Raw genomic sequence first — 25,175 nt, 5'->3', positions numbered from 1 at the left:
TACAAATTTTCCCAATTAGAGCATTATCTATTCATGCCGAAAGCGGAAACCCTGTCAGTGGGACACTAAATTTTTATTCCCATTTCCACCTCCGAATCTTGCCCGCTGCATCGCCGAGCGAAAAGCGTAACTTTACATCGTCTCACTCGCTTATCCTTTCGTATCGCTCACGGGATTTCGTTGCACCTACGAGATGCGCTTGTCGCTGCCGTTGGTAATTTCCGTTCCGGATCGCCTTTTGCCACAGGAAAATGTCTCCCTTTACCGTTTCCCGGTTTCGCTAAGAATGACGGCTGCTCGTAGTCGTCTGAAAGCGCCGTTATGTTCGTGCTCACCTTACTAGCTGTTCCGTATCCTGTATGATCCTCCGAGAAAGATTGCTTGCACTTGCATTTGTAAAGGATTCACTTCTCTGCCAGTTTCCAAGTCAGATGAAACTTTCAGTATAGAAGCGACTTTCGGTGTCCCTTGGATGTGTATCGGAGTTTATTTTTTTATTCGCAGCTACAAAAATCTCATCCGTATGCATCAACGTCTACCGAGGGACTGCTATACTCTCATTTGAACCGTCATCGAAGCGTTTGGCGTTTTTCTTAAATACTTTCACCAAACGACCTTTTTTCTTACCCTCTACTCCATCGTTACAGTAACTTCGCTCGAACTATTTTTTGCTCCAACGAGAAAATTTAACGCTTCCTTCTCGGCAGATGCCATTAGTGTTGGGGAAAGTTTTTCCCAATTCACTGCACGGTGACACTTCCTCTTCCGTGGCGGAGAATGACCAGTTTTGGTTGACATATTCTTCGCCGACACACACACCCACCCGCTCTCTCTCTCTCCCTCATTGAACATTCTTGGCACACTGATCGGAGGGGTTGAACAGTTTGCCAAACTTTTCGCCAAAGTGCAATATCGCATAATGTTTCGGTGAAAGAAGCGTCACTTCTCACTGCATTATAAACGAAATCCAACGGAAGGCGCCACAAATGGCGGCATAAGGGCGTGATGATGTATTTAATATTTAAATTTAATTGAATCGTGTTTTCATGTCGGGTACAGTTGGAAGGTGGTAGGTTTAACCTCTGGAGTTTTAAAATCAACCATCGTCGGCTTGAGCATTTATAATTATTAAATCTTTACTATTATGAATTGACACAAAAAGTGCAGATCATTTAATACATTATTTATTTATTTAAAAAACGCAAAAATGTGTAACTCTTCTTCCATTCTACGTTCAACTGAAATATGGGGGAAATTTAAATAAATAAATGAAACAATGCTCAAAAACCAGCCTTGTGTGATGTGATCAAAACACACACCACACCATTATCCACTGGAGCATAATTCAACCCATCACGCGGTGACACGGTGGTAAAAGCTGATTTCACGCAACGGTCACCGTCTATTTCACGGCTAATACCCCTAACCGTTCTCCTGTTTGACGAAACCAGCTGATGGAAAACGGGTGTAGGCAGTGCTGCGTCAAAATTAGCCACCACACTTTATGCCGTTTCTATGACAACTAGCACAATCCCTACAAATATGTCCCGCAACATTAATGTCCCTTTCCGCTCGTCGCGGGATTTTAAAACATCCGTTTGTTAGTTATGAAAATTGAAAAAGAAAAACCACCTGTTCGTTGCATCACCAAAGTGGACAATGGAGGCTGCACTGGGACATGCTGCACGGAAAAGGTAGCAACGGGAACATGCGCTTCCTCGATGGTTTTTCACGCACCAGAAGTCCTCCCGTTTCGGCTTTCGAACGTAAACGCTCCTGTCACTCGTACCGCATCGATGGCACCGGAAGTCAGTGCGCCCGCCAATTTCAACACGTGCCCGTATGTGTGCGTGTGTGTTTTAATTAAGCGCTCAATAATTCAATTACACACTTGGCCTGTACTGTTGCATAACGCTGCTAAAGTACCGAAGCGGTGTATGTTTCACCCAGCGAATCGTTACGAATCGAAATGCGGCCTGACCTACATTTCGGGGCGGCCCCAGCTGGCCGAGCAAGGGTTTCCTGCTCGTTTCGAAATTTAATACATTTCAAGCTCCAACTCCAACCATGCCGCTGTTCGCAGTGTGGTGCGATAATTGCGACATGACTGGAATAATTAAATCATAAAATTTTTCTTTCACTTCAATGTAAGGCGATTAGATCGAACGGAAAATGTGTGATTATTCAGCCGGGTTTAGTGGTAGCGACATGGACGGTAGTTTTTCCCTTGGCAAAATCTAACAGTTGGAAAATTAAACCATGCATGTACACATGTATTATGTACAGATGACTTAGGTCGCTTTTTTCGGAAACACAGTGAACCGCTTTCGATTGATTTATTATGCTTCAGGTGGGCTTAGTGGCTTTATTTCATTTTGTTCCTGTGAAACAAATGATTCCCTCTCGAACTGCTAGTCCTGCCTTGCGCAGGCCACCGCAGTACAAAAAAGAGAAACCAAACATAAGCGTAAGTAAACGGTGCTTTGGAGAGATGGAGTCCTTCGGGAAGAGCGTGGAGAACGGTTCCAGTTTACTAGAACGGATACGTAACCGGTTCGTCGGCGTTGCAGAGACCGGCGTAGTCGGGATTGCATCCTGTCGTACATCCCGAGCACGGCGCGCCCCGCTTGTACACCGGAAGGCCCTGAATGTCGGTGAACGAATAGTTGCACACCAGGTACAGGAAGGGGTTGCCCTCATCGGACCACTGCGACAGTGCGCAGCCAATCTTGTTCGCCTTTTCAGCCGCCATCACGACAAAGTGGAAGACCATCGTGCTGAAAAGGAAGGAGTACGATGTCCATGAGTACTGGAGAGCTCATGGGTACCGAACTGCGGAACCTGCCACACTTACTGTCTGCCCGGGTCGTACATGCTGTCGATCATACGGGACGGTACATCCTTTCGTTCGTCCCACCAGGACGAGATCAGGTCCTTGATCACCTGCGGGATGTTACCGATGTCGTCGCCGGCACCGAATGTCTTGATGTGGTTCAGGTTCTGGCCCGAGTAGCGGAAGTTGGCCGTGTTGTGGCACTGGTCGTGCTTCTGCGTGCACCGGTTGGCGTTCAGCTGAGCCAACTGAGCCAGCTCATCGTCCCAGCTCTAACGTTTGAAACCAAGGATATCAATAACGTAAGATAAATCCGAACTGCCTAAAGGATCGCTAATTAACCCTACCATCGTGACCATCTGCTTGGCCTTTGGCAGCCATTTAACGCCTCCAGTCGCGACGGTACTCCTGTACTTGTTGTGCTCATCCAGGATGATCTTCTTGTACTCGTCGGACATTTCGATCTTTTTGGCCTTCTGGCAGCCTGGTACGAATCCTCCGGGATTGTTGCAACCGATGTGATCGTCGCCAGGATCACAGAGGTCCGGATCGCAGTAATCCTGGGCCACGGTCGTCTTCAAGGCAGCCGCCAGCAGCACCGACAGGAGCAGCATCCACACGCACTTTCCACTGGCCATTTTAGAACCCCAAACTACTTCGACCTCTGGCAGTTTCACGAGACACACGCACAGTAAAGACCTCAGACTTGTTCACCGTTCACCGGGGAGAACACTGATAGTTTGCTGCATGAAGCGTCGAGATTTTATATGGAATCTTCACGCTCAACGCAATTGCCATTAATAGAGCATCTCCTCGAATATTGCACTTCTAATCATTTGATTTTTCCCACCTACGTTTTGCTGCCCGGAGATGCCATCAGTCAAACTGCGAGCTCCAACAGCAGTACAAGTAGCAGCCGAACAAATCATTCTCTCGATCGTAACTAGCTGATAGCGGCACGCACTTGTACTATCACCTGTTTCCATCAAACCGTAGGAAAAATTGAACAGATTGATTAAAGCGATTTGCTGGAACGAGGGATACATGCCGCTTGTTGTGCGGCGCCACACCCTCACGTGTGGCGAAAGAAAAACGAAAATGCCACCAGTATTTCCTTCCAAAGGTTCGTAGTATCACACCTCAATAAAAATTGGACCTTCAAGGGAGCGAAACAATTAAAATGTGATTAGAGAATCAACCACTTACAACCCACAATCAGCCGGCAGTTAAGGGTTTTAATTTTTTGTTTCCACCTCAAGATGGCCGCACTGTGACGTACATGTAAATTATACACTTATGCACGTGTTGGATTTTAAATTGTTCCCCAAGCGCTCCATTACAGCACGTTTTGAACAAGGCAATAAAAAATCTCATATTGTCTGTTCGCCAATATTCAAACTATTCTGCGAATTGATTGTGTAAGAGTTCTCAGCAGCTTCAGATTACGGCGATTAGTATTGTACGGGTGCTTAAAACTGCAACGCACACGAGGGCAATACAGTTGCAGCAAAAGCTGATCTTATTACCTTCCGGCACGATCAATGCATAATAAATATGCATACGAGGACGCTTGATCGACAGAAGCTGATAAATGGTAGATAACATATATGAGCAACCAAAGCTAACGGGTTGCCTGACTTAGATTTATCAAGCTTTTGTAACAATTAACATTTTCTTGATAGGAACAAATGCGTCACATGTTCAAAAGTTTTGTGAGTGCAAATTGCAACAAAACTAAGTAACCATAATTTATAAATACATTATTCAAAAAGGTCTCTCAATAGAAACTAAAACAATTTACCACTAGAAAACAAGGTAATCGATAACAGAAATGTGCAACACTTGTTGTGCTTTGAATAGTAATAGAACGAGCAAAGGAACCTTCTCACAACACAAGACACGTAGAACTGATAGCTCTCTAGCGCACTTTTAAGCAACCTTTCACCTTCACTTCCAGCACATTGGTTATCATAAATTTTAGAAGATACTTTCTAGAACTCCATTCAAGCAAAAGATAGCATCAGAAGAAACTGGCATGCACAAAACACTTTCGTAATTCAGTATTCAACTTTCAAATTGAAAAGGATCGTCTTGGCTGAAACGTGACGACTTCGTAACTTTATAAATCTTCAAATTGAATTGTAGAGATTGCCTACTGGGCTTTTCCGTGCTTAAAATACGTGCTGCTTTCGGAGTAACTGTTGATAAGCAAAATAGCATAATTAATGCAGCAGTATTATTAGGAACTCTGCGTTTGAAACCACGAACAAATATGCCTTTGTGTAATTTAAAACTGCAAAACGGAGCGTGTCAGTACAATGAACCATTCAGCTGAATTAATAATAAATTTTTAATACGGCGTACTTTGTAATTGTTTCCTAGAACATATATGGATAATTGGATCCCAATTCATTGAATATTTAATTAGAACGAAAACGAATTTCACTGCCATTTACATTCGTAAGCCGAGTAATTAATTAAGGAAATTGAGGAATCGGTTAATCTCCAAACTTAATAAAAACTTAGCTCAAAGCAAATTCACTTGCTTGTGCGATTTGATAATTGACAAGCACTATCTATTGTGTTCAAATCTATACATGAATATTAAAAATTAAACCAGAAATGCCTTGTACATCACAGTGTTTTTTATTCGTCTTGTTATATTAACATTTTCTTTTCTTATCGACTCTTTAGTTTATATTTCAACGGGTATTTCAAGTGCATATATTTAGTTAACTTAATGACAACTAGGTGGTACTAACGATTCGGAAACATGATGTTTTCAAATTTACCAAGGTGTCTTAAGGTGTGATCTAGAAACTTTGGTTAAAATGTAAATACATTAGTGATGGGGGAACTGAATCCCTACATTCTGAGATCCGGATCTTCGAATCCGAATCCCAATCCGGCATATCCTCTTATATCTTCCTTTCCTTTCCTTGTTATGTTATAGGCAATGCCTGGTTGTCAAATTGTTCGCGCGAACAAGTTCGCGACGTCTACGCCTTGCTTTAGAATCTGTCAAATGGGATTCGAATCTTTAGAATCCGTCTAGGGAGCAAATCTTCGTTCTTCCGAATCCCGATTCTGACAACACTAAAATACATATTTTGACAACTCCTGCTGTCAATTGTATGTAAACAACAACATATTTTTAGTCGTAAAATCCGGAATATTTTGTGAAAATGTCTGAAGACGATAATTGGTCAGTAAATTGCATCGAAACGACAGATTGGATGCCATCACCTGACGAACTAGATACAGCATACAGCGCGTTGGAGAATGGTACGTACGTGCTGGAGTTGAACTGGAAATGCCCAGGACGCCGAGCTCCTTCGCCAGCCAAAAAGGACGAACCGAAAGTGGCCGACAATGTAGATAAGGAAGCGTAAGTATGAAGAAACCGATCGCTGGAAAGGAAAATCATGTGATTTGAAATGTACTTCTATTTATAGAGCAATGAAGAACAAAGAATTTGATTTCATGGACGACGTCGCGCTGCCACAGATGCGGGTCCGTGGGCAAAATTCCGGTCCGAAAGGGTCGGCCAAAAAGAAGACCACCAACTTTGCCGGGGTCCTGGATCAAATGAAGAAGCACGGTCGCCTAACGCAGTCAAAGGACAGTGCCGGATCGTAGCCGTTTCGTTCGTAGTATTTTTTTTTTACTTAATGCTCATTATTTACATTCACTATCCCAATTTGAAATATCTTGGCCATGTGGTCACAACCCGGTGAATCCCGTCAGTCATTCGTTCGCGCTGTACAGGGGTATGTCGATGAAGTTGAGGGTGAAGGCCTGCAAGGGACAAATTAATAGATCGATCGACCGTTAAACGACAGTAAACAGTTTATAAATATAGCTTACGATCAAGGTTTGGTCGTATGATGCCAACTGGTATACGGAGGGTTGCCCAACAAGATCGAATCCCATCAGCAGGTGTTAGTTCAATAACTCATGCAAATTTGACGGAAGTAAGGAAGATTAGAAATACAAAAAAATGCCTAGAATATAAAGTAAGCAGGAAATCCTAGAAGAGATTAAGTCTAATTACAGTTAAGTCTTCATCAAACATTGTAGACATTGTAAATAAATAGTGTACACCTACAGTAAACAACGATGCTCGTAAACAGTGTTTTATAGTAACGAGAAAAACGCATCCAAACATCAGATTCGGCCACGTTGCAAAGTTGGTCGAATTCTCGAGGGTTTGGCAGGTCTCCAATAATCATTAGTTGAAATTCCTCTACCAACGGTGCGCATCAGATTTTTGATCAGGAAATTAGTTTGCTAAAATCTCGCCGGCAAGCAGTTTGACCGCCAAGCCGACCGTCATTAATCCGTGCTAGTGATACACATGTCAGGCTACATTTTCAATGCCACGAATGCGTGGACAGAACATAAAATCTTCTTAATTATATCCTGTATTCACACACATTCGCACCAAGGTTTTATTGACTCGAACACGTGTTTTTTTTTATTTAAACACATTCCAAAGAGTCGAAAAACCACACGTGTCGGCAGATTGTGGTGCTACGAGGGATATAACCAACGTCGTGGTCTTCGCCGCTTAGTCCATCAAGTGATTCACAGTTCATTAGGCTCGTCAGCATTAACTGAAAAACCGGTGGCCACCATATGGAAACTCGTGACTTTTCAATCAACAAGCTACTGGAAGGAGGAAAAACTCTATCTAGGAAAAGGTTGGGCGGTTGCGTGCGATCTTTGCCGCAAAACGTGGACGATTCTGAGGGACCGTTCGGCAGCTGCACAAAATCCAAACCACGGCGAACGCATCAACAATGTAAACAATTTCGTTGAACCACAGTTCGAAAAGTAAACCGTCGGATTTGAGGTGAATCCAGTTATGTTCCAACCCTTTCCCTCCTGCCTGTTGCCATTCGCTTAGAGCCGTGGTTCGACCAAGCATTAGGATCGGCTCATCGAATTTCGTTCGATCCATTTAGTTCGACAATGAGTTTTTGTTTTTTTTTTAATTCTTGATCAAAAATCCTCATCTGATCAGGAATAGAATTCAAGGGAAATTTCATTTTGAAATCACCCGATCAATACACAATCGAACGGAAGACAATCGAAACCCGCCAGCAGCGGAACAATATTACCTGTTCCCTGTCGACTATCGTGCCATCGCGGTAACTGGTCGGTCAACCGTGCTCGATGGGGAAAAATATTACACCAATATTTACACTTGCCGAGCCAACCTCCCGGCAGTCCGATTCACCTGGGGTAATGAGACTGAACGCGGCCTGAACCGTCGCTTGCTGGAGAAGAGAGCGAGAACTCGAATCTCCACTATGAACTGCACTGGACCGACTACAATCGAACGAAAGTGTGTTATTTATTTCCCTCCCATTTCCCTCACAATTGGAAACCGATTTCCACGGCGTGTAGGTGTACCGGTGTCCGGAGTAGAATAAACAGTTTTTAAAATCAAACGAACTCGCGCTAGAGCTTACCTTCGGTTCGGAATCGAAGCACTGTGTATACGGAATCACCGGTCGTAGGCCTTCCGCTTTGGAGTCAGGCTTAGAAATTTGTGTTTTTCTTTCCATACCGAAAGCCGGCTCATATCAGCTCATTGCGGGCCCTGTCAGTGTCTACTTGGACACGATCGCGTTAAGTGTATGCGTGTGCGCGTGGTGGTCAAAGGAAGGATCACGTTGAGCAGATGGTAGATTGAAAGGATCCCCCACGAGCACGCCGTTTGGTCTGGGAAGGAAACCGGTAGCCGGGGTCGGACACCTCGTCCACTACTCACCTCACCATCCGCTCGCGGGCCGCTGCCACTCCTGGGTTCGTTCGCTGGCGTCACGTTTTCGGTGCGTTCGCTACCAGCTGCGCCAACGTTTCGCGCATCAGTACATCATAACGCTTCGGTACGGGCGGACTGTTCGCTCCGGCTTGCGCCGTTCCTGGTTGGCGTGCGTGCGTGAGTTTTTCCTACGATATTGGAGGAAAGTGCGTCGAGTGTGTGAAGAGAGAAAGAGAGAGAGAAAGAGAGAGAAACAGTTTAGTTTATTTTTATGGAAAATAGTTAGTACGAGTGAACGGGCGGATTTCCTGTGGATGTTTCTAAGTTATAAGTAACAGGAAGTGTGAAAAATTCGTGCCGAAACAATGGACTGGACTGACCGTACGGTCGTCGAAGACCAGCAGAGTGTTGATGGGTTGCGTGGGATCGATTTTCGCCACGATCAGCAACCGGCACACCAACAGCAACATCTTCTGCAGCAACCGCTTCAACAACCGCTGCTGCAACCGGTGCAGCAACTGCATCCGTATCTTCCGCAGTCCACGGCACCAAGCCCACTTCCACCACCTCACCACACCCCACCGGCTCTGGCCATACCGATTTCGGATGCGTTGAGACATCGAACAGGTTAGTGAACTACGTTAACTGATTCTTTGGATTAATTGTTTGAAACAGAGACATACCTTTTTTGTATGTTGTGGTTTTGATTAAATTTTAAGCGTAGGTTTTTTGGGTAACTTCAAGTTAGTCACGTCTATTACCTTTGATAAGTTTGCAGTAACCAAGTTAAAGAATGTTGTGAAACATATTTCCCGTAAACTGTTTATTAACGAACTGTCGATAACGTTGGCCGCAGCACAGCAGAACTCAAAACAGAAGCATACGCATCCTCATAAAATCCCAACGTATCGCTCCAGCTTCGCTGGGAAGCAGAAATGAACCAATGCAAACGATTTCTCACACCTAATGCAATCGCGCAACGGTTCCGTCCGTTTCCGAAGGTCGATCCGATCGGTGGTCTGCGGTGGAACGGGCCCAAGAGGATCGGTTTCTCCACCCGTGGCCCGTGTTCCGGTCGGTTGTATTTACTTAAGATATTAGCTTGAACCTCCGCTCCGTCGTCTCCCGTGCATATGGGCTGGTTTATTTTTATTTTGTTAACCGATCGATTAATGTAAAAATAAACACAACCTGAAAAACACTCGGGACAGGACTTGGCCGGAGCGGTCACCGGTTGGCGCGGGACGGCTTCCGCCAGACACTACCCACTCCCAACCCACCCTTCCTTCTCAAGCAACGATGTCCTGTCGATCGTGTCTGATGATGTTTCGTGCGTTTTCGCGTTGAAAGAATTTGGCAAAAGTTTTTTTCTGCTGCTTCTACTACTTTTCGCAGGTCATTTGGTAGAAGTGTGTAACAATGTTCCGGTGTTTTTTTTATTTTTATTTTTCGATGTTGTTTTCCGCTCCGAGCAAATGTCAGATCGGTTCGAATCCATTAACAACTCGATCCATCCGTCCGTTTCGAACTCTTGGAACATCCGGCGCCGGGGCCATCGATACGCCGAGCGATGCGTGTTTGTACATCGCGCTGGTGTTAGTCGACGTTTTCGTAGGTAAAATGGTCCAAAAGAAGGCGCTCCACGGTGCGTAAACAGCGCGAAACACACGGAACACCACAGTCCATTAATCTTGCAGACAGACGCCGACCGGGCCGATCGCTGATGTTCGAGTTTCTTACCATAGAAAATTTAAAAGAGAGGAGATGTTAAAAAAAATAAGTAAAAGGTTTCATTGATAAGTTGTACTATATTTAACCAACATATATCTATGCAACATAAAGTCTAATTAATTAAAACTTACTGAATTTAAACGTCTAAGTAAGAACTCATCTAACGAGATTTTTCAACGCTACACGTGCCACAAACTGGGATCCCACTAAACCATCGTGTACTACAACCCCCACCTCACGCCATGTAAGACAACCGATCACGACCGTATTCGAAAATCGTGTTTCCGCACGCACCTTAAAACGATCGTGACGTGACAACGGGCCCGAACCATTGCGCTTAACAGGATGTCCTGTCGGGGCGTGCCCATAAATCAAACCGGGCGGGAAAGTCCCGCTGGCCGGAATAGTTTATTTTCGTTCGCCCAGCCGAGCAAAACACATTGTTGTCCGAAGTTTCCGGGGGTTCGATTGAGGGAAAATATTTATATTTGCTTTATCGAGTCCCGGGACGTGCGAAGATCGGTCGGACGGTGATTGTCGACCGTGGTCGGTTTGGAATAATATTTTCCGATGAAATTATGTTTAGATTACACAGACCGGGCAAACCAGTCGCTGTTTATTTCACAAACGGCTTCAGTTCTTGATCAAATGTTGATCCATGTTATCGATCCGTTTACTTGAAGCAAGTAGCAAAATGGAGTAGCAAAAACCCCGCGTAACAAACAACAATAAACAATTTTGCATAATTTTTGTAAATACTCTTTGATGTTTTTATTACAGATCACGAAAAATTCTTTCTTCTTTCGTGATATGCATAATCCATTGTCCATCATAATGCCTGTTACAAAGTAACACTGGCCGACGACTTTTAAACTAGATTGGTATCCACGCGGTAGTGGAATCGAGTAGTAAACAATAGTGACAGGCAGTGACAGGCAGGGTTTATAGAGTAAGAGAGGTCGAAGAAACACTCCTTAACTGCTTACCTTGGTTGGGCGAAATTTCGCCCGATCAAGATGCGCGCATGATGGCCCCGATGGGCATTTTGAAAATGAACCGGCCATCGCGAAACGGCCATCGCGATACGGAGAGTATAAATATAAGATACGAAGGGAAGCGGTTCCTTTTCTTGATTCGACTGTGAAGATAGCCCGAATAAACACCGCGTTTTTTAAAACGCTTGCAACACAAAGTAGCGTTGTTAATATACGGTTGGGGGCATCGTTCACATTTTTTTAAAAAACGCGCGTAGTGGTTCCCGTTGAACGGGATAAGTAATAAGTGAACCCGCGAGTGTTTTCCGCCGAACGAGAGGTGATAAGTTCACGCGATTGAGTCGCGACTACACCCAGGAACATTCGCCGTTCGAGGTAAACGCGATTGAGTCGCATAGTGACCAGAAGGATCATTCGCGGATCGTGTTACAAACCTACGAGAAAAGTTATGTTCCGTCCAGTGGCCCCGCGCACCGAGGAGTTCGTTGGTACAGGGCAGGAGCAGCATCCGCCCGCCACCGAGAGGCCACCAAGCAGGAGAAGTGTGCAGCCGGCCACTTCGGACCCGTTGGCCAGCTCAACGATCATGCGGCCCGCCACGGAAAGGCCAACGTCAAGAGGGTCATCCGTGAGCGAAGTGGACGAGTTAGTGCGGAGAGCTCGGTACGCCAAGCGTGAGCTAGCGGCCGTGATGAAGGAGCTTGGCGACATCGTCATTGACTCAGCGTCGTCTATCGCAGATGAGCTCGACGACGAATACAGAGCGATGGACGTTGAATGTGAAGATGCGCGCGCGCGAAGCGCGCCAGGCGAGCATGGCGGCATACTAGAGAAAGTGCGCCATCACGAACAGATCCGCCATCGCGGTTTAAGTGCTGCAGCCGCACACTCCAATGTAGCGCTGGAAGCGGAATTCAAACGGATCGACGAGCAGTGTGAGCAACGAATGCTCGAAGAAAAATTGCGCGTCATAGAGGAGTGCGAAAAGCGTCGGCAGGAGGAAAAACGACGCCTACTTCACGCCTCACTCCGGCAGCCTACGCGCGTCACTGCGAGGCAGCCGGAACCAGCAGTAAACGGAAGCCACTCCGAAAGCTTCGAGCTGCTGAACCAAAGCCAACTTTCGGCAAGAAAGTGCACGAGCCGAGAGTTGCCAACGTTCTCCGGGGACCCGCAGGAGTGGTCGGTGTTTATTGCCAATTATAAACACTCTACGGCCATCTGCGGGTACACCAACGAGGAGAACTTACTTCGACTTCAGCAGTGCCTTAAGGGGAAGGCACGGGACGCCGTGGAAAGTTGCTTATACCATCCGTCAAGCGTACCGGAGGCAATCGACATCCTGACAGAGTGCTATGGCCGCCCGGAGCTCATTGTGGAGTCGTTGATGACCAAAATTCGACGGATGCCACCACCAAAGGACGACCGATTTGACACCCTGGTCGATTACGGTGTCGCGGTCAGGAACCTGTGTGCGGCGATGAAGAGCTGCGGTCTACAGGAGTATCTCAGCGGAGGATCGCTGTTGAACGAGCTGGTGGAGAAGCTGCCACCGACGGTGAGGCTGAACTGGTTTTACCAACGGAACATCAACGGGGGGGCAACACTGTTGGCCTTCAACGATTGGATGAAGGAGCTAGTCAGCGCAGCTTGCCAGGGTGTTAAGCCAATCTCCCGGGACTTACAACGCGAAGGTGGTGGTCGCTCAGGCCACCCGCGTAAGTACGCTAACGTAAACGTCCATGTCTCAGGTCAGTCTGCAGAGCCCGTCACCGTAAATCATGGGGAACCCTGTTCCGCGTGTTCAGGGAAGTGTTCCAGTCTGGCAGAGTGCGGCAAATTTCTCGGCATGGACGTCAATTCGAGATGGCGGCACATCAAGACCCACGCCGTGTGCAGAACCTGCCTGAAGAAACATCCGCGTTACTGTCGTGTGGATGTGTTGTGCGGTGTGAACGGGTGTAACCGACGGCACAACAAGCTGCTCCACGACGAGGATTTTGTACGAGAACGCCAGTCGGGCAGAGCCGCCGAGAAAACGATGAGCTGCAACCTCCACGTTGGTCCGTATGATGGTGTGCTCCTCAAATACATCCCCGTGACGCTGCACGGAAAGGGTAGAACCATCAATACGCTCGCACTGTTGGATGACGGTTCGACGGCGACCTTTATGGACCACTCGTTGGTGGAAGAGCTGGGTCTTGTCGGACAACCCCGTCCGCTCTGTATCTCCTGGACGGGAAACCAAGGACGTCGAGAGGAGCAATCGGTTGAAGTGTCACTAAAAATCTCCGGAGTTGAAAGTTCGGCAATTTTCGACCTTCACTCAGTACACACCGTTGCCAGCTTAAGTCTGAGGAAGCAGTCGGTTGCGCCCTCGGTCATAAGCGAGGAGTACGAGTACCTCAAGGGACTTCCGCTGCGTGGGTACACCGCCAAGGCTCCACGAATCCTTATCGGGGTCGACAACATTTTCGTTGGACAGGCGCTGAGAACCGTGGAACGAGAGCCGAACGAACCAGCCGCTTCAAAAACTCGTCTCGGTTGGGTGTTGTATGGGCCATACAAACAGTCCGGCTCTAAAGAGGTAAAGATGGCATCGGTAAATGCCCACATCTGTCCGTGTAACAAAGAAAGAGATGATAGAATAAACATGGCATTGAAAGACTACTTCACGCTAGAGTCACTTGGAATATACCGACCGACTACAAGTTTACGTTCGCGGGATGAGGAACGCGCGCTGATGTTGCTTGGAACCAGCGTTCACTTAAAGGATAATCGCTATGAGGCTGGTCTGCTGTGGAAGTACGAGGATGTTAAGTTGCCTGATAGCCGAGCAATGGCCCTAAAGCGACACGAGTGTCTCGAAAGAAAATTGCGAAGAGATCCCGACCTGGCTAAAGCAATGCACAACAAGATCGTGGAGTACGAGCAGAAAGGGTACGTCAGAAAGCTCACTCCCGAGGAGCAGGTTACTCGAACGCCAAACGACTGGTACCTGCCGATCTTCCCGGTGACCAATCCGAATAAGCCTGGGAAGATTCGAGTAGTGTTCGATGCGGCGGCAAAGGCGAACGGAGTAAGCCTAAACTCCATGCTACTCACCGGCCCGGACCAATTGGTGAGTCTACTCATGGTCCTGTTTAAGTTCAGAGAGTACAAGGTGGCAGTGACGGGAGATATCCGCGAGATGTTCTTCCAGGTAGACATGAACCCTCGCGACCAGCGCAGCCAAATGTTCTTATGGAACGACGGGAAACTCGGTAGCGACCCACAGCATTACGTACTACAAGTGATGACATTCGGTGCCGCGTGTTCACCCAGCACCGCGCACTACGTCAAGAACGTAAATGCGGAAAGGTTCGAGGCTACACTACCCAAAGCTGTGGAGTGTATAAAGTACGAGCATTACGTGGACGACATGCTCGCGAGCGTAGAAACAGAGCAAGAAGCCATAAATCTAGCCCGTGACGTCCAGTATATACACTCCCAAGGCGGGTTTGAGATACGGAATTGGCTGTCCAATTCCACCACGGTGAAAATATTATTGAATGGCAACGAGAACAACGGAGTGGACATTCCTGTCGAGAGCGAAATGACGACGGAAAAGGTCCTTGGAATGTGGTGGAACACAGCGACGGACGTGTTTACGTTTAAAATATCCCCGAGGTACGATCCACGAGTGTTGCTTGGTGAGCGAGCACCTACGAAGAGGATAGTACTAAAAACGCTTATGGCAATTTATGATCCCTTGGGGCTAATAGGAAACTTCCTCATGTATCTGAAGATACTTCTACAGGAGTTTTGGCGCGCTAAGAGCCCATGGGATGACGAGGTTATCGGACACCTCGCCGTTAAGTGGCAAATCTGGGTAACCGCGTTGCCCAATGTTCAAAGAGTCAGCGTCCCAAGGTGTTATCGGAGTAAGACGACGGCCAACGCAGAAAGAGTAGAGCTCCACATGTTCTGCGACGCCAGTGAAAATGGGGCATCAGCCGTCGCCTACCTACGATTCGAGGAAAACGGTGTGATCGAGTGCGCCCTAGTAGGCTCAAAGACGAAGGTGGCCCCTATTACGTTCGTTTCCATCCCACGACTCGAACTTCAGGCCGCAGTCATAGGTGCCCGCTTAGCAGAGACGATACAGTTATCCCACCGAATTGCTATAACTCACCGATTCCTCTGGACGGATTCGCGCACCGTTATGAGTTGGTTGCTATCCGACCATCGCCGATACAGCCAGTTCGTGGCAGTTAGGGTCAGTGAGCTACTAGATACTACAAACCCGGAAGAGTGGAACTGGCTATCTACACGGCTCAACGTAGCGGACGAAGGAACAAAATGGCAAAAGCCACCAGACCTCAGCCCCTCGAGTAGGTGGTTCCGTGGGCCTGATTTCCTATGGGAACCAAAGGATCAGTGGCCCATAGTCGAACAAAAACCCGGAGAGACAAGCGAGGAGATTCGACATAGCCTGCTACATCACACGGTCACGACGCCAAATATCGAGTTCACCAGATTCTCAAAGTGGCAACGGCTACTAAGGGCGGTAGCTTATGTATACCGCTTTTTGGAAAATTGCAGGAAGGGCATAGCCAAAGAGCATAAGCAACTTGATAGCCTGACGCATGAAGAGCTGGAGCGTGCAGAAAACGCAATTTATCGAGATGTACAAAGATCTGAGTATGCCGACGAGATACATGTACTCAGCAGTAAAGAATGTGTGAAGCACCCTTGGAAGCGACCACTGCAGAAATCGAGCCCGCTGTATAAGCTAAGCCCGATGCTGGATGTGAATGGAGTGCTACGCATCAAAGGCAGGATCGAGAAATGTGTATGGGTCGGCGAGGATACCAAGCGCCCCATAATTCTCCCCCGACGGCACTACGTCACTGAACTGCTGATTCACAGTTACCACAGCAAGTACAAGCACGCCAATCACCAAACAGTCGTCAATGAGGTCCGCCTTAAGTATCACATCCCGCAGCTCAAGGCCACGTACAACCAGGTAAGGCACCGATGCCAATACTGCAAGGTAAAGTGTGCGCTCCCTCAAAACCCCGCAATGGGAAATCTGCCGCCCCAGCGACTAGCAGCATTTCAGCGACCGTTCTCGTACACCGGAATTGACTACTTCGGTCCGATGCTAGTCTCAGTGGGGAGAAGAGCTGAAAAACGGTGGGGAGTCATATTTACGTGCCTGACAACGCGAGGGATCCACATCGAAATCGCACATAGCCTCTCTACAGATTCCTGCATATTTGCGATCCGCAACTTTATCACGAGGAAGGGAATGCCTCTCGAGTTCATCAGTGATCGAGGCACAAACTTCGTAGGAGCCTCACGTGAGCTACGGGAAGCGATGGCAGCAGTGGATCAAGAGCGCCTGATGACAGAATTCATCCAACCTACAACGAAATGGATTTTTAATCCACCTGCTGCGCCACATTTCGGAGGATCATGGGAACGACTGGTACAATCAATTAAGAAAACGCTTACCAAACTGGCCCTTCCACATAACCCGTCCGACGAGCTGCTACGAGCTAGTTTGAGTGAAGTGGAGTTGATTGTAAACTCGCGACCGTTGACAGACGTACCAGTTGAAGATGAAGCCGAAGCCCCACTAACTCCCAATCACTTCATTTTAGGGAGTTCCAACGGTAGTAAACCAGCAGTGCCATTTGACGACTCGCCGCCGTCGCTCCGGAGGTCATGGAAGTCAGCACAACAGTTCGCAGATCTTTTCTGGAAAAGATGGGTTACCGAGTACTTACCCCATCTGACGAGGAGGACTAAATGGCACAAATCCACTAAACCAATTGAGGAGGGAGACTTAGTCCTCGTAGCGGATACAAACAACCCTCGGAACTGCTGGCCACGGGGGCACGTGATAAAAACATACCGATCCGCGGATGGGCAAGTACGACGCGTGCAAGTTAAAACTTTGAGCGGAATAATCGAACGGCCGGCCGTCAATATCGCTGTGTTAGATGTCGGCCAGAAACAGGGGTAGGCCACTTCACGTAGCATACCGGTGGGGAGAATGTTACAAAGTAACACTGGCCGACGACTTTTAAACTAGATTGGTATCCACGCGGTAGTGGAATCGAGTAGTAAACAATAGTGACAGGCAGTGACAGGCAGGGTTTATAGAGTAAGAGAGGTCGAAGAAACACTCCTTAACTGCTTACCTTGGTTGGGCGAAATTTCGCCCGATCAAGATGCGCGCATGATGGCCCCGATGGGCATTTTGAAAATGAACCGGCCATCGCGAAACGGCCATCGCGATACGGAGAGTATAAATATAAGATACGAAGGGAAGCGGTTCCTTTTCTTGATTCGACTGTGAAGATAGCCCGAATAAACACCGCGTTTTTTAAAACGCTTGCAACACAAAGTAGCGTTGTTAATATACGGTTGGGGGCATCGTTCACAATGCCCACAGCCGGACGAGGCTTAAAAAGTGACAAAACAAACCCTCCCCGCCCGACGTTGATCCCGTGTTCGTGATTGTTTTCCGAATCCCGCCGAAGGGGGGCAATGGAATCATTTGTAGATATAATTTATAGCTCAGCATACCGAGAAATTAGACGCTGCATATTTTTAGACTCCTCCGCTCCGAAACCGATCCCACCGTAATCTTGTTTTCATTCTCACGTTCTCACCCCGTGCTTTTCGGGTGCGGTGAATTGAGAACGCTTATTTTCAATGGACCCCACCACACTTGATGGAAATCCTCTCACGCAGCACGTGGTTGGAAAAGATGAAATAGAAAAAAATTAAGGCCGACTCCGGTAGGTAAACCACTTCTCTTTCTTTATCCCTCGTTTACTTACTTTCACCATGTTTTAGTCGCTCTCTTTTTCCATTTCTCGAACGCTACATCGTACACGGCATGTGTTTGTGTGTATTTCAGTTGCCAGTTTATTTTCTCTAGACTTTCCGGATCACGGCGGGATTGGGAGGTTTTCCATGGCCCCGCTTCGAGAAGTTCAAGTGATCATCCACCAGAGCACGCCGACTCTTGAAACTCCAAGTGCCGGGAATTAGTAAGGATTGTTAGGTTGGTGCTATACCAAAAACACCAAAAAAAAAAACAAGAGAGAAGAAAAGACCGATAAATTAACTCCCTAATTAGACCAGCACTCGGGGCGAGTATCGGTGTGGGGCGTTACAACCACTTAGCACACCATACGCCGCAACGTTGGCACGTTTCGCTCTAAAGATAGATAATAAACACAAATGTTTGGTAATAAATACTTCACTGGCGAAATCCAGACCCACCGAGACGCGCTCGCAGTGAAAACAATTACCCGGACGGGAAGCTCCAGCCAGGAGCACGAGATTTTTCCCGACGTGCGATTCTATTCGTGGAAAACCTCCCTTTGCAGTGACTCACCGTGGGGAGATTTCTTTCTCCGGCTCGGGTGCCATCGTCCCCAATGGGCTTGTTAACAACGGAAATATTTGGGCACGGTCAAATGTCAGTGAAAATGTCTCCCATCGGTAAGCGGCCCTAGGAAAAACTCTAGATGCGTCTCGGTTGGAAGGAATGTCTGGTGCATTCGAAAAACACCGGGCGTCTCCATCGATCTTCCGAGCGGACGTGAGAAGATGCCAGAACTGAACGGATTTTTCGATTATTCCAAACAGAGCGCAATCTTCGATCTTTCATCTAATGTATTTTTCACCTCTCCTTCGCTTTTCGTCGGCATCTTCCTTTCGTTTTTCTGCTCAATTTTCCCTCAATCCACCGTTCGACAACGTGGTTGGTTTATCCCGCGCCACTCGTCATCGTCCCCAATGGCGGCCGAATTTCCGGTCCTCCGCCTACGGAAAAGATTGCCCAAACCATGACCTTTTTCCTCCGATTTCCCCGGTCCTGTTTTCGTGCCACCGTTACCTTGTCAGCGGCAGCAAACAGCATTTGTTCGATGACTTTTCTCACTTTCATGGCGTGAAAGGCGATAGGAAGAGGGGGAGGGGGGGGGGGGGGAGGGGGTGGCCTGAGGGACGTACGACTTCCAATAATTGATAGCCGTTTGAGCGCTTCGGTAATCGGGAACCGTTTGCAAGCAGATCAGAAGGTTTCCGGTGGCGTTTTCCTGTCGTCTGAGTTGATGTTCTCGATAGTTTTCATGTCCTGTTTTTCTTTCCTCCCCCTCCCCCCCGGTACAACGCGACTCGAGAAAGTCCTGGCGGCACTTTGTCTGAGATGCCGGATGCTGTTCAATTTTCCCGATGCCCGATGGAGGGCGAGGGTGGTTCAGCGAGGCGAGAGCTCATTGTTTCATTTTCACTTCACCAAAATCTGCGCCTCGCCATGTTGTACTCCTGCTACGTGTTCTCGTTCGGACTCTCGGGTACGACGCGGTCGAAGAAAAAAAAAACACCAACTGGCGAACAAAAGTGAAGCCAGCATCAGTGGAGTGTAAATCGACAGGAAAAGTGTTTCTCCCCCAATGGAATGGGACGCGGAAAAAGACCGGACGATTGGTGGAAGCTCAATTTCCGACAGTGTTTATTCCCTTTTTTCGCGAATGTTCTACTTTCTTTCCTTGTTGGAACAAACAAAAGCGTGTGCAGTCGCAATTCGACTGGTGAAAGTAGGTTTAACCTTTCACCGAGCAGCGTGGCGCTACACTTTATGTTCACAGAGGGGAATCTTACCTCGATGACAAACTGTCTGGTTTCCGAGAAATTCGATTGCCTTTCCCCCAATCAATAGGACGCATTTACTATTTCCCCCTTCGACCCGGGACTAAGATCTCAGCAGTTTTCCCGTAATTCCCTCAGCATTCCTGACGTTGCAGGGTCGCCTGCCGACCGGCATATAATCCAGCTTCGAGCAGTGATAGCGAAATTATGCATGCAAATGTGATCTCTTTCGTTCGTTTGTGCTCGCTGACGTCGGGAAACAAACAAGTTCATAATGTTCTTTCCGCACCAGACGAGAACCGACATGCCGGACCGTCTTCCCTTCGGTATGGGTTTTTGTTTTTCTCACTGTTTGTCCATTCCACCAAGTGATCGGTACTTTCATTAGCTAGATCTGCATGGCCTGACGCGACTTTGGTTGTTTTCTTTGATTCCATTTTCTTATTTGATTTCGGCATGAAGACAAACGATATCAAATATATAATGTTGCATGGAGCATTGTCCTTTAAAATCAAGCGACCCACTTGTACGGAATGCACTATCGGAAAAAGACGCTTTCTGCCATTTATGACTTCATTTAGAAGAACTTAAAAGAATTTATGCGTTTATCTAATGCTTTTTCGGACTATAACTTTTAGCCATCAGCTGCAGTAGACAAACCCACTGTTCAGATATTGTTTCGTTCAATGCACTGAGCTGTGGAAGCGCATTCCGAGCGGCATAATATCATGTTTTTTACTCCTATTGTTTACTGTAAGCACTAAGTGAAAGGAGCTAATAAAATAAATACTATCTGAACCCAAGAAAAATAGTTTCGGAAGCGATGCAATGCTGGAGGAAAACGTCTCGAAGCGCCCAGACAGCAGCCACGGCTGTTCTAAGAAGTTTTACACACAACTTTCGCCCTGCTAATGATAGGCAAAGGAAGGCCACATGGCGATGAAGTAACGTTTGTTGTACAATTTATTTACGTCTGTTTCCGGTTTCTCGTGACTTGGCAAAAGCCCTGGCAATCCTAATTTGGTGCTTGTTTGTAATGGTTGTACTCATTCTGTCGTTGAAGATAAAAAACAATTCCAAGATAAAAGCAAGAGTTATGGGTTTTTAGCCTCTGTTTGTAGCTGTATTGTACTGGCAGCATTAACTCGATGTTGATAATCATGTTGATGTGAGAAAAAAAGCTTTAAATGCTGAATAGAAAAGTAAAGAACAGTAGCTGCTAGAGAAAAAAGACTATTTAAAGAGCTCGTCTTAAAAGAATAAATGAAAATTGTGTTCATAGAGCATCTAGATGTTTTAAAGAACCAAGCAACAACGTATAAAACGAAATAAGATTTCTCCGTAGAAACTTACCCCAGTTGCAGTGTAATGAAAGCCACAGATGGATATCAAATTCAAGTGTTTTTCCTGAGAAGATTGCAGTACAAGACGTAACACTCTTACCCGTGAAAGGAGAAAATGCACTTCAGGAAACTGCAGAGTATGCTAGTCCTTCGGAAACTGAATACAAGTGATCTACTACTCAAGAGAAAAAACGAATGAAACTTTGCTTTTCTTTAGCACACCGCCGCCCATCCCCACCCCATTTGCTTGCAACCAACTTGAGGATATTTAACGTTGAGTATCACTATGTCAGTCAGTCGTTACATCGACACGACTCATTGGGCGCTCCGCTCGTTCGCTCGAGAATGTTTTGACTGCGCGAAAACCCATTCGGAAAAACACACTGAATGGAACTGTGTGCAGTTGTCGCTCGCCGCAATCGTCATTGATGGTGGATTCTATGGCCTGTTCAGTGTCAACGTTCGTGTGTGCCCCAACGAGAACCGGGTCCATGCCGGGAAGACACGACTAGACGGAAAGTGTCTTAGCAGTGCATTTAAATCAACGGCATCAAACCGTTGCCGTCGCTTCTATTGATGTTGGGAAATCGTGGTGTTCGTATTTGATCTGATTCGTTTAATGTGGTTGGAACTCGAGTTATACGCTTTTAATTGCCAATAAAACCAACGTTCATGACTGTCTGTACACTTTTGGGGAGGTTAATCAAATAAACAATCGACATGCATGAACTAGTTTGTACAGATTTTTGCTTTAATTTTCTTTGAACTCTCGAACTCTGTATAGCAAATAGAAATTTAATAATAATATGTGTATCTAATTCATTATTCATAGAATTTATGTTCATGCGAGCATCAAACAACTACATGTTTATTGTTATCGTATTTTATTGTGATTTCATTGTCAAAAACTGTCTTGACCATTGTACGCGCCAGTTTAAACCAGGTTTCTTTATTTTTATGATTATTTTCTTACCCACGCTAGCCCCTTCGATCGTGAGAGTTTCTTTGTAAATATTTGATCCATTGTGCAATACTACATAAATTCTACCATTCGCCATTACAAAAGACCCGATTTAGTAGGGTCACCGTGCTTTGGGGCCAGGGAGAGAAAACGACCAGAACCGAACCAGGCAGTACCTTTGAACAGCGATAAAAATAAACGAGTGTCATAACTTACAGCGAAACGTCAGAAATGCGAAGATAAGACACAGTGAACATAAAGTTCTCAAAGCTGTTCTGTCACCATCTTGGATCCGATATTCGCGAAGGATAATCCCTACTGAGATCCTATAACAGTTTGATAAAGAAATTTAAAGTTGAGGAACATAAACATATGATCATATAAAATCAAACATGAGACCACAATGAAAAGAAAACAATAATTTACAATAATAACTCTCCTACCACTTACCCTTAAATGTTAGCTAATATTTCCGAAATGATTTTTTTACTGACTGATTATCAGTGAATGTTTATTTTCTAATCCCACGTGAAAGGTGTCGTTCTACACTATCTCTACATTGTGTCAAATGCCTTTTTTACCATACATCTGTGACAAAGCCTTCGGTTAGAAGCTGTCCCTCCGTTCCAGGGCTACGCGACTTATCCCTCCTCCCCTTCCAAGTTCCCACCGGCGAGTGGCATTGTCCGAGTGTCACAACATTCGCTGCACATCACGCATCCATAATTTATCTGCCGATCGCCGTAAACGTCTGCTCGTCCTCTTGGGGTGGATTTTCCGTTCACTCCACCGCTGTTCTGTTGTCCGATGTGCACCGTTGTGTTCGCTGACGGTGACGGGATTTCGCACGCAGGCCAGCTTCTCTGTGTGTGTGTGTATGTGTTTATGTCTAGCGTCGATTAAGTCATAGACCGGTCGGCCCATAGCTCTGGGCGGAGATGGCGTGGAGTTTTCCGAACGTTCCCAACGGTCTGACAGAGTGGCATGACAGGGCTGGCCGTAGCTTTTAACGTGGAGATGTTAGTCCTTGGAGTGTCGAGCGTCGATCTCCACCGAGTCCCACTGATAGCGAGCGTAGATTGTATAATAGCAGACAATAGTTGCGAATCGTAAGGGTACAGTAAAGTTCATATAAATGGAGCAAAAGATAACTAGTAAACTAATTCATTTTTTTGTTGTAATTTTTAGATTACATAGCCGAAAGTGTGTTATTCATTCACTCAATTGATTGAAAAAAAGATAAACCTTATTTCAGCAATGAAGTTAATGATCTCTATACTCAGTCTCAGGCTCAGTCAACATGTTACCGTCACTGTAAATCATCCCTTAGGGTAACAATGCGTGTATAAATTTCAGCGTGATGTTTGTAAATTCGCTCCGCCACTCCGCTCTCAGAACGATTCGCTCCATACCCACCCTCACCCGCCTACCAGTGAGGCCAGTGTGTGGCGCGAATAGACTCACTAGAGAGTTTCCCGACGCCGTCCTTGAGGCGGAAAAATAATTTCTCCTTCACACATCCATCGCCACGGACTCGCGTCCTCTTACTCCATTGTTCGTCACCGTCGTGAACGGTTTCAGAAAGCAAAACTGCCGAACCGCGGAGTGGCAAAGATGGTGGGAAGTTTTTCCGAAACCGAAACAAAAGAATCTCACACACGAGAATACCGGTATCGCACGAATGGGGGAAACGGGTGAAAAACGGGGTCCCACACTACGAGAGAATCGTACGGCTGCTCTCGGCTTGCCGGCCTCGCAATCGTGATGAAAAACGCGCCGAAGAAGCGCTTCGGTCGGGCAGCATCCAAGACGAAAGAACTCTGCTACAGTGATGTGCCTAGTAGTGCTCGGGAAAACCGTTTATCGATTGAATGTAGAATTTGAATTTGATCCACAGTGTTTGTGATGCGCTTATCTTCAACGCGGATAGCAAAATAATTCCCATTGCAACAAACCCTTTTTCGATTGATTTGAAGTTTCTCAACGACCGCAAATGGTGTGGCCACCGCTGTAAGACACATGCACAGCGCGCCGTAGCGCCGTTTCTCAAGAGATTCCTTCGAGAGCATCCTCGATGTGCTCGAGACAGCCGGGCAGCCAGTGGATGCGCGACGAGGGCGCGAAACCGATGACAATGCGAAGCGCCGAACGTGTCGGCAACTCCGGGCGTGCTGCTCGCCGTTGGGACTCGCTCCCACTATCAGACAGTCCTGTCAACGAAGCCGCCGGTGAAAGATAACGAAGCGTGCTGCGCGACCTCCGTCGAGTGTAAATGCTCCGCTCGCGATCGTTCGAAAATTGCTTTGCTTTGTGATTTTTTGGTGTGAATGCGGAACACAGTGAACCACATTAAGTTGACAATCTAGCATCGAATGTGAACGGCGATATGATAAGCTGTGATCTCGTAGATCCCTTTCGAAGACCCTCGAATGAATGATCGTTCGCAAGCTATTATGCTGCAAGGATCACTCAACACCGAAGAAAACGTCCATCGATAAGTGACACCGTCCTGACGCTTGTGTGAAAAATAGCAACAAAAAACATAGAAAATAGTATCGAAAACCCCACCGAAACAAGAAACAGCTTTACCTAAACTAGTCAACAGTAGAGCGAACGAAATCAAGCACTTTCACGAAATGTACCAGGCACAGCATTTACAATCGCAGCAATTGCAACCACCTCAGCAGCAACAACAGGATCAAGTGCGTTGGAAAGTGAAAAGTAGGTAATTTGTGTGCAACGATACTAACTTTGAGTGTAACTCTTCTTTGCTTCCTTCGCCACGAAGTAACACATTGTTCGGATACACTGTCTAACAACAATTCATGCTAACAAGATTGATCTTCCACGTCGTCGATTTACAGGGTTAAGCACGATTTCC

The 25,175-nt window shown here is 46.6% G+C and overlaps 3 protein-coding genes across 3 annotated transcripts in view; 2 read left to right on the top strand and 1 right to left on the bottom strand.

The window, feature by feature from the left end:
• Positions 1–2,359: 2,359 nt before the first annotated feature.
• Positions 2,360–3,471, bottom strand: LOC131259392 (antigen 5 like allergen Cul n 1-like). The gene is made up of 3 exons (XM_058260872.1): positions 3,181–3,471; positions 2,855–3,105; positions 2,360–2,777 (listed from the first exon to the last, which is right to left on the bottom strand). Exons 1-3 carry the CDS (start codon positions 3,469–3,471, stop codon positions 2,534–2,536), a joined length of 786 nt encoding a protein of 261 aa, XP_058116855.1. The 3' UTR covers positions 2,360–2,533.
• Positions 3,472–5,977: 2,506 nt separating this feature from the next.
• LOC131259393 (uncharacterized) lies at positions 5,978–6,944 on the top strand. The gene is made up of 2 exons (XM_058260873.1): positions 5,978–6,221; positions 6,289–6,944. The coding sequence occupies exons 1-2, from the start codon at positions 6,019–6,021 to the stop codon at positions 6,470–6,472; spliced, it is 387 nt and encodes a 128-aa protein (XP_058116856.1). The 5' UTR covers positions 5,978–6,018; the 3' UTR covers positions 6,473–6,944.
• A 2,027-nt stretch (positions 6,945–8,971) lies between these two features.
• LOC131259390 (band 7 protein AGAP004871-like) overlaps positions 8,972–25,175 on the top strand; it is a 31,120-nt gene continuing 14,916 nt past the window's right edge. Inside the window, exon 1 of the mRNA XM_058260870.1 lies at positions 8,972–9,233. Coding sequence (XP_058116853.1) covers positions 8,972–9,233 — 262 coding nt within the window. The remainder of the gene's footprint in view (positions 9,234–25,175) is intronic.

Source organism: Anopheles coustani, chromosome 3 (genome assembly GCF_943734705.1).
Source record: "Anopheles coustani chromosome 3, idAnoCousDA_361_x.2, whole genome shotgun sequence".
In the NCBI taxonomy this organism is placed as follows: Eukaryota; Metazoa; Arthropoda; class Insecta; order Diptera; family Culicidae; genus Anopheles; species Anopheles coustani.
Note: the sequence above shows the minus strand (reverse complement) of the source record. Positions and strands in the feature narration are given on the sequence as shown.

Coding starts and splice junctions, on each gene's coding strand:
- LOC131259393 (XM_058260873.1), top strand. CDS start 6,019: ATGTCTGAAGACGATAATTGGTCAGTAAATTGCATCGAAACGACAGAT. Junction 6,222..6,288: donor GACAATGTAGATAAGGAAGC/GTAAGTATGAAG, acceptor TTCTATTTATAG/AGCAATGAAGAACAAAGAAT.
- LOC131259392 (XM_058260872.1), bottom strand. CDS start 3,471: ATGGCCAGTGGAAAGTGCGTGTGGATGCTGCTCCTGTCGGTGCTGCTG. Junction 3,106..3,180: donor CCAAGCAGATGGTCACGATG/GTAGGGTTAATT, acceptor TTCAAACGTTAG/AGCTGGGACGATGAGCTGGC. Junction 2,778..2,854: donor ATGTACGACCCGGGCAGACA/GTAAGTGTGGCA, acceptor CTTCCTTTTCAG/CACGATGGTCTTCCACTTTG.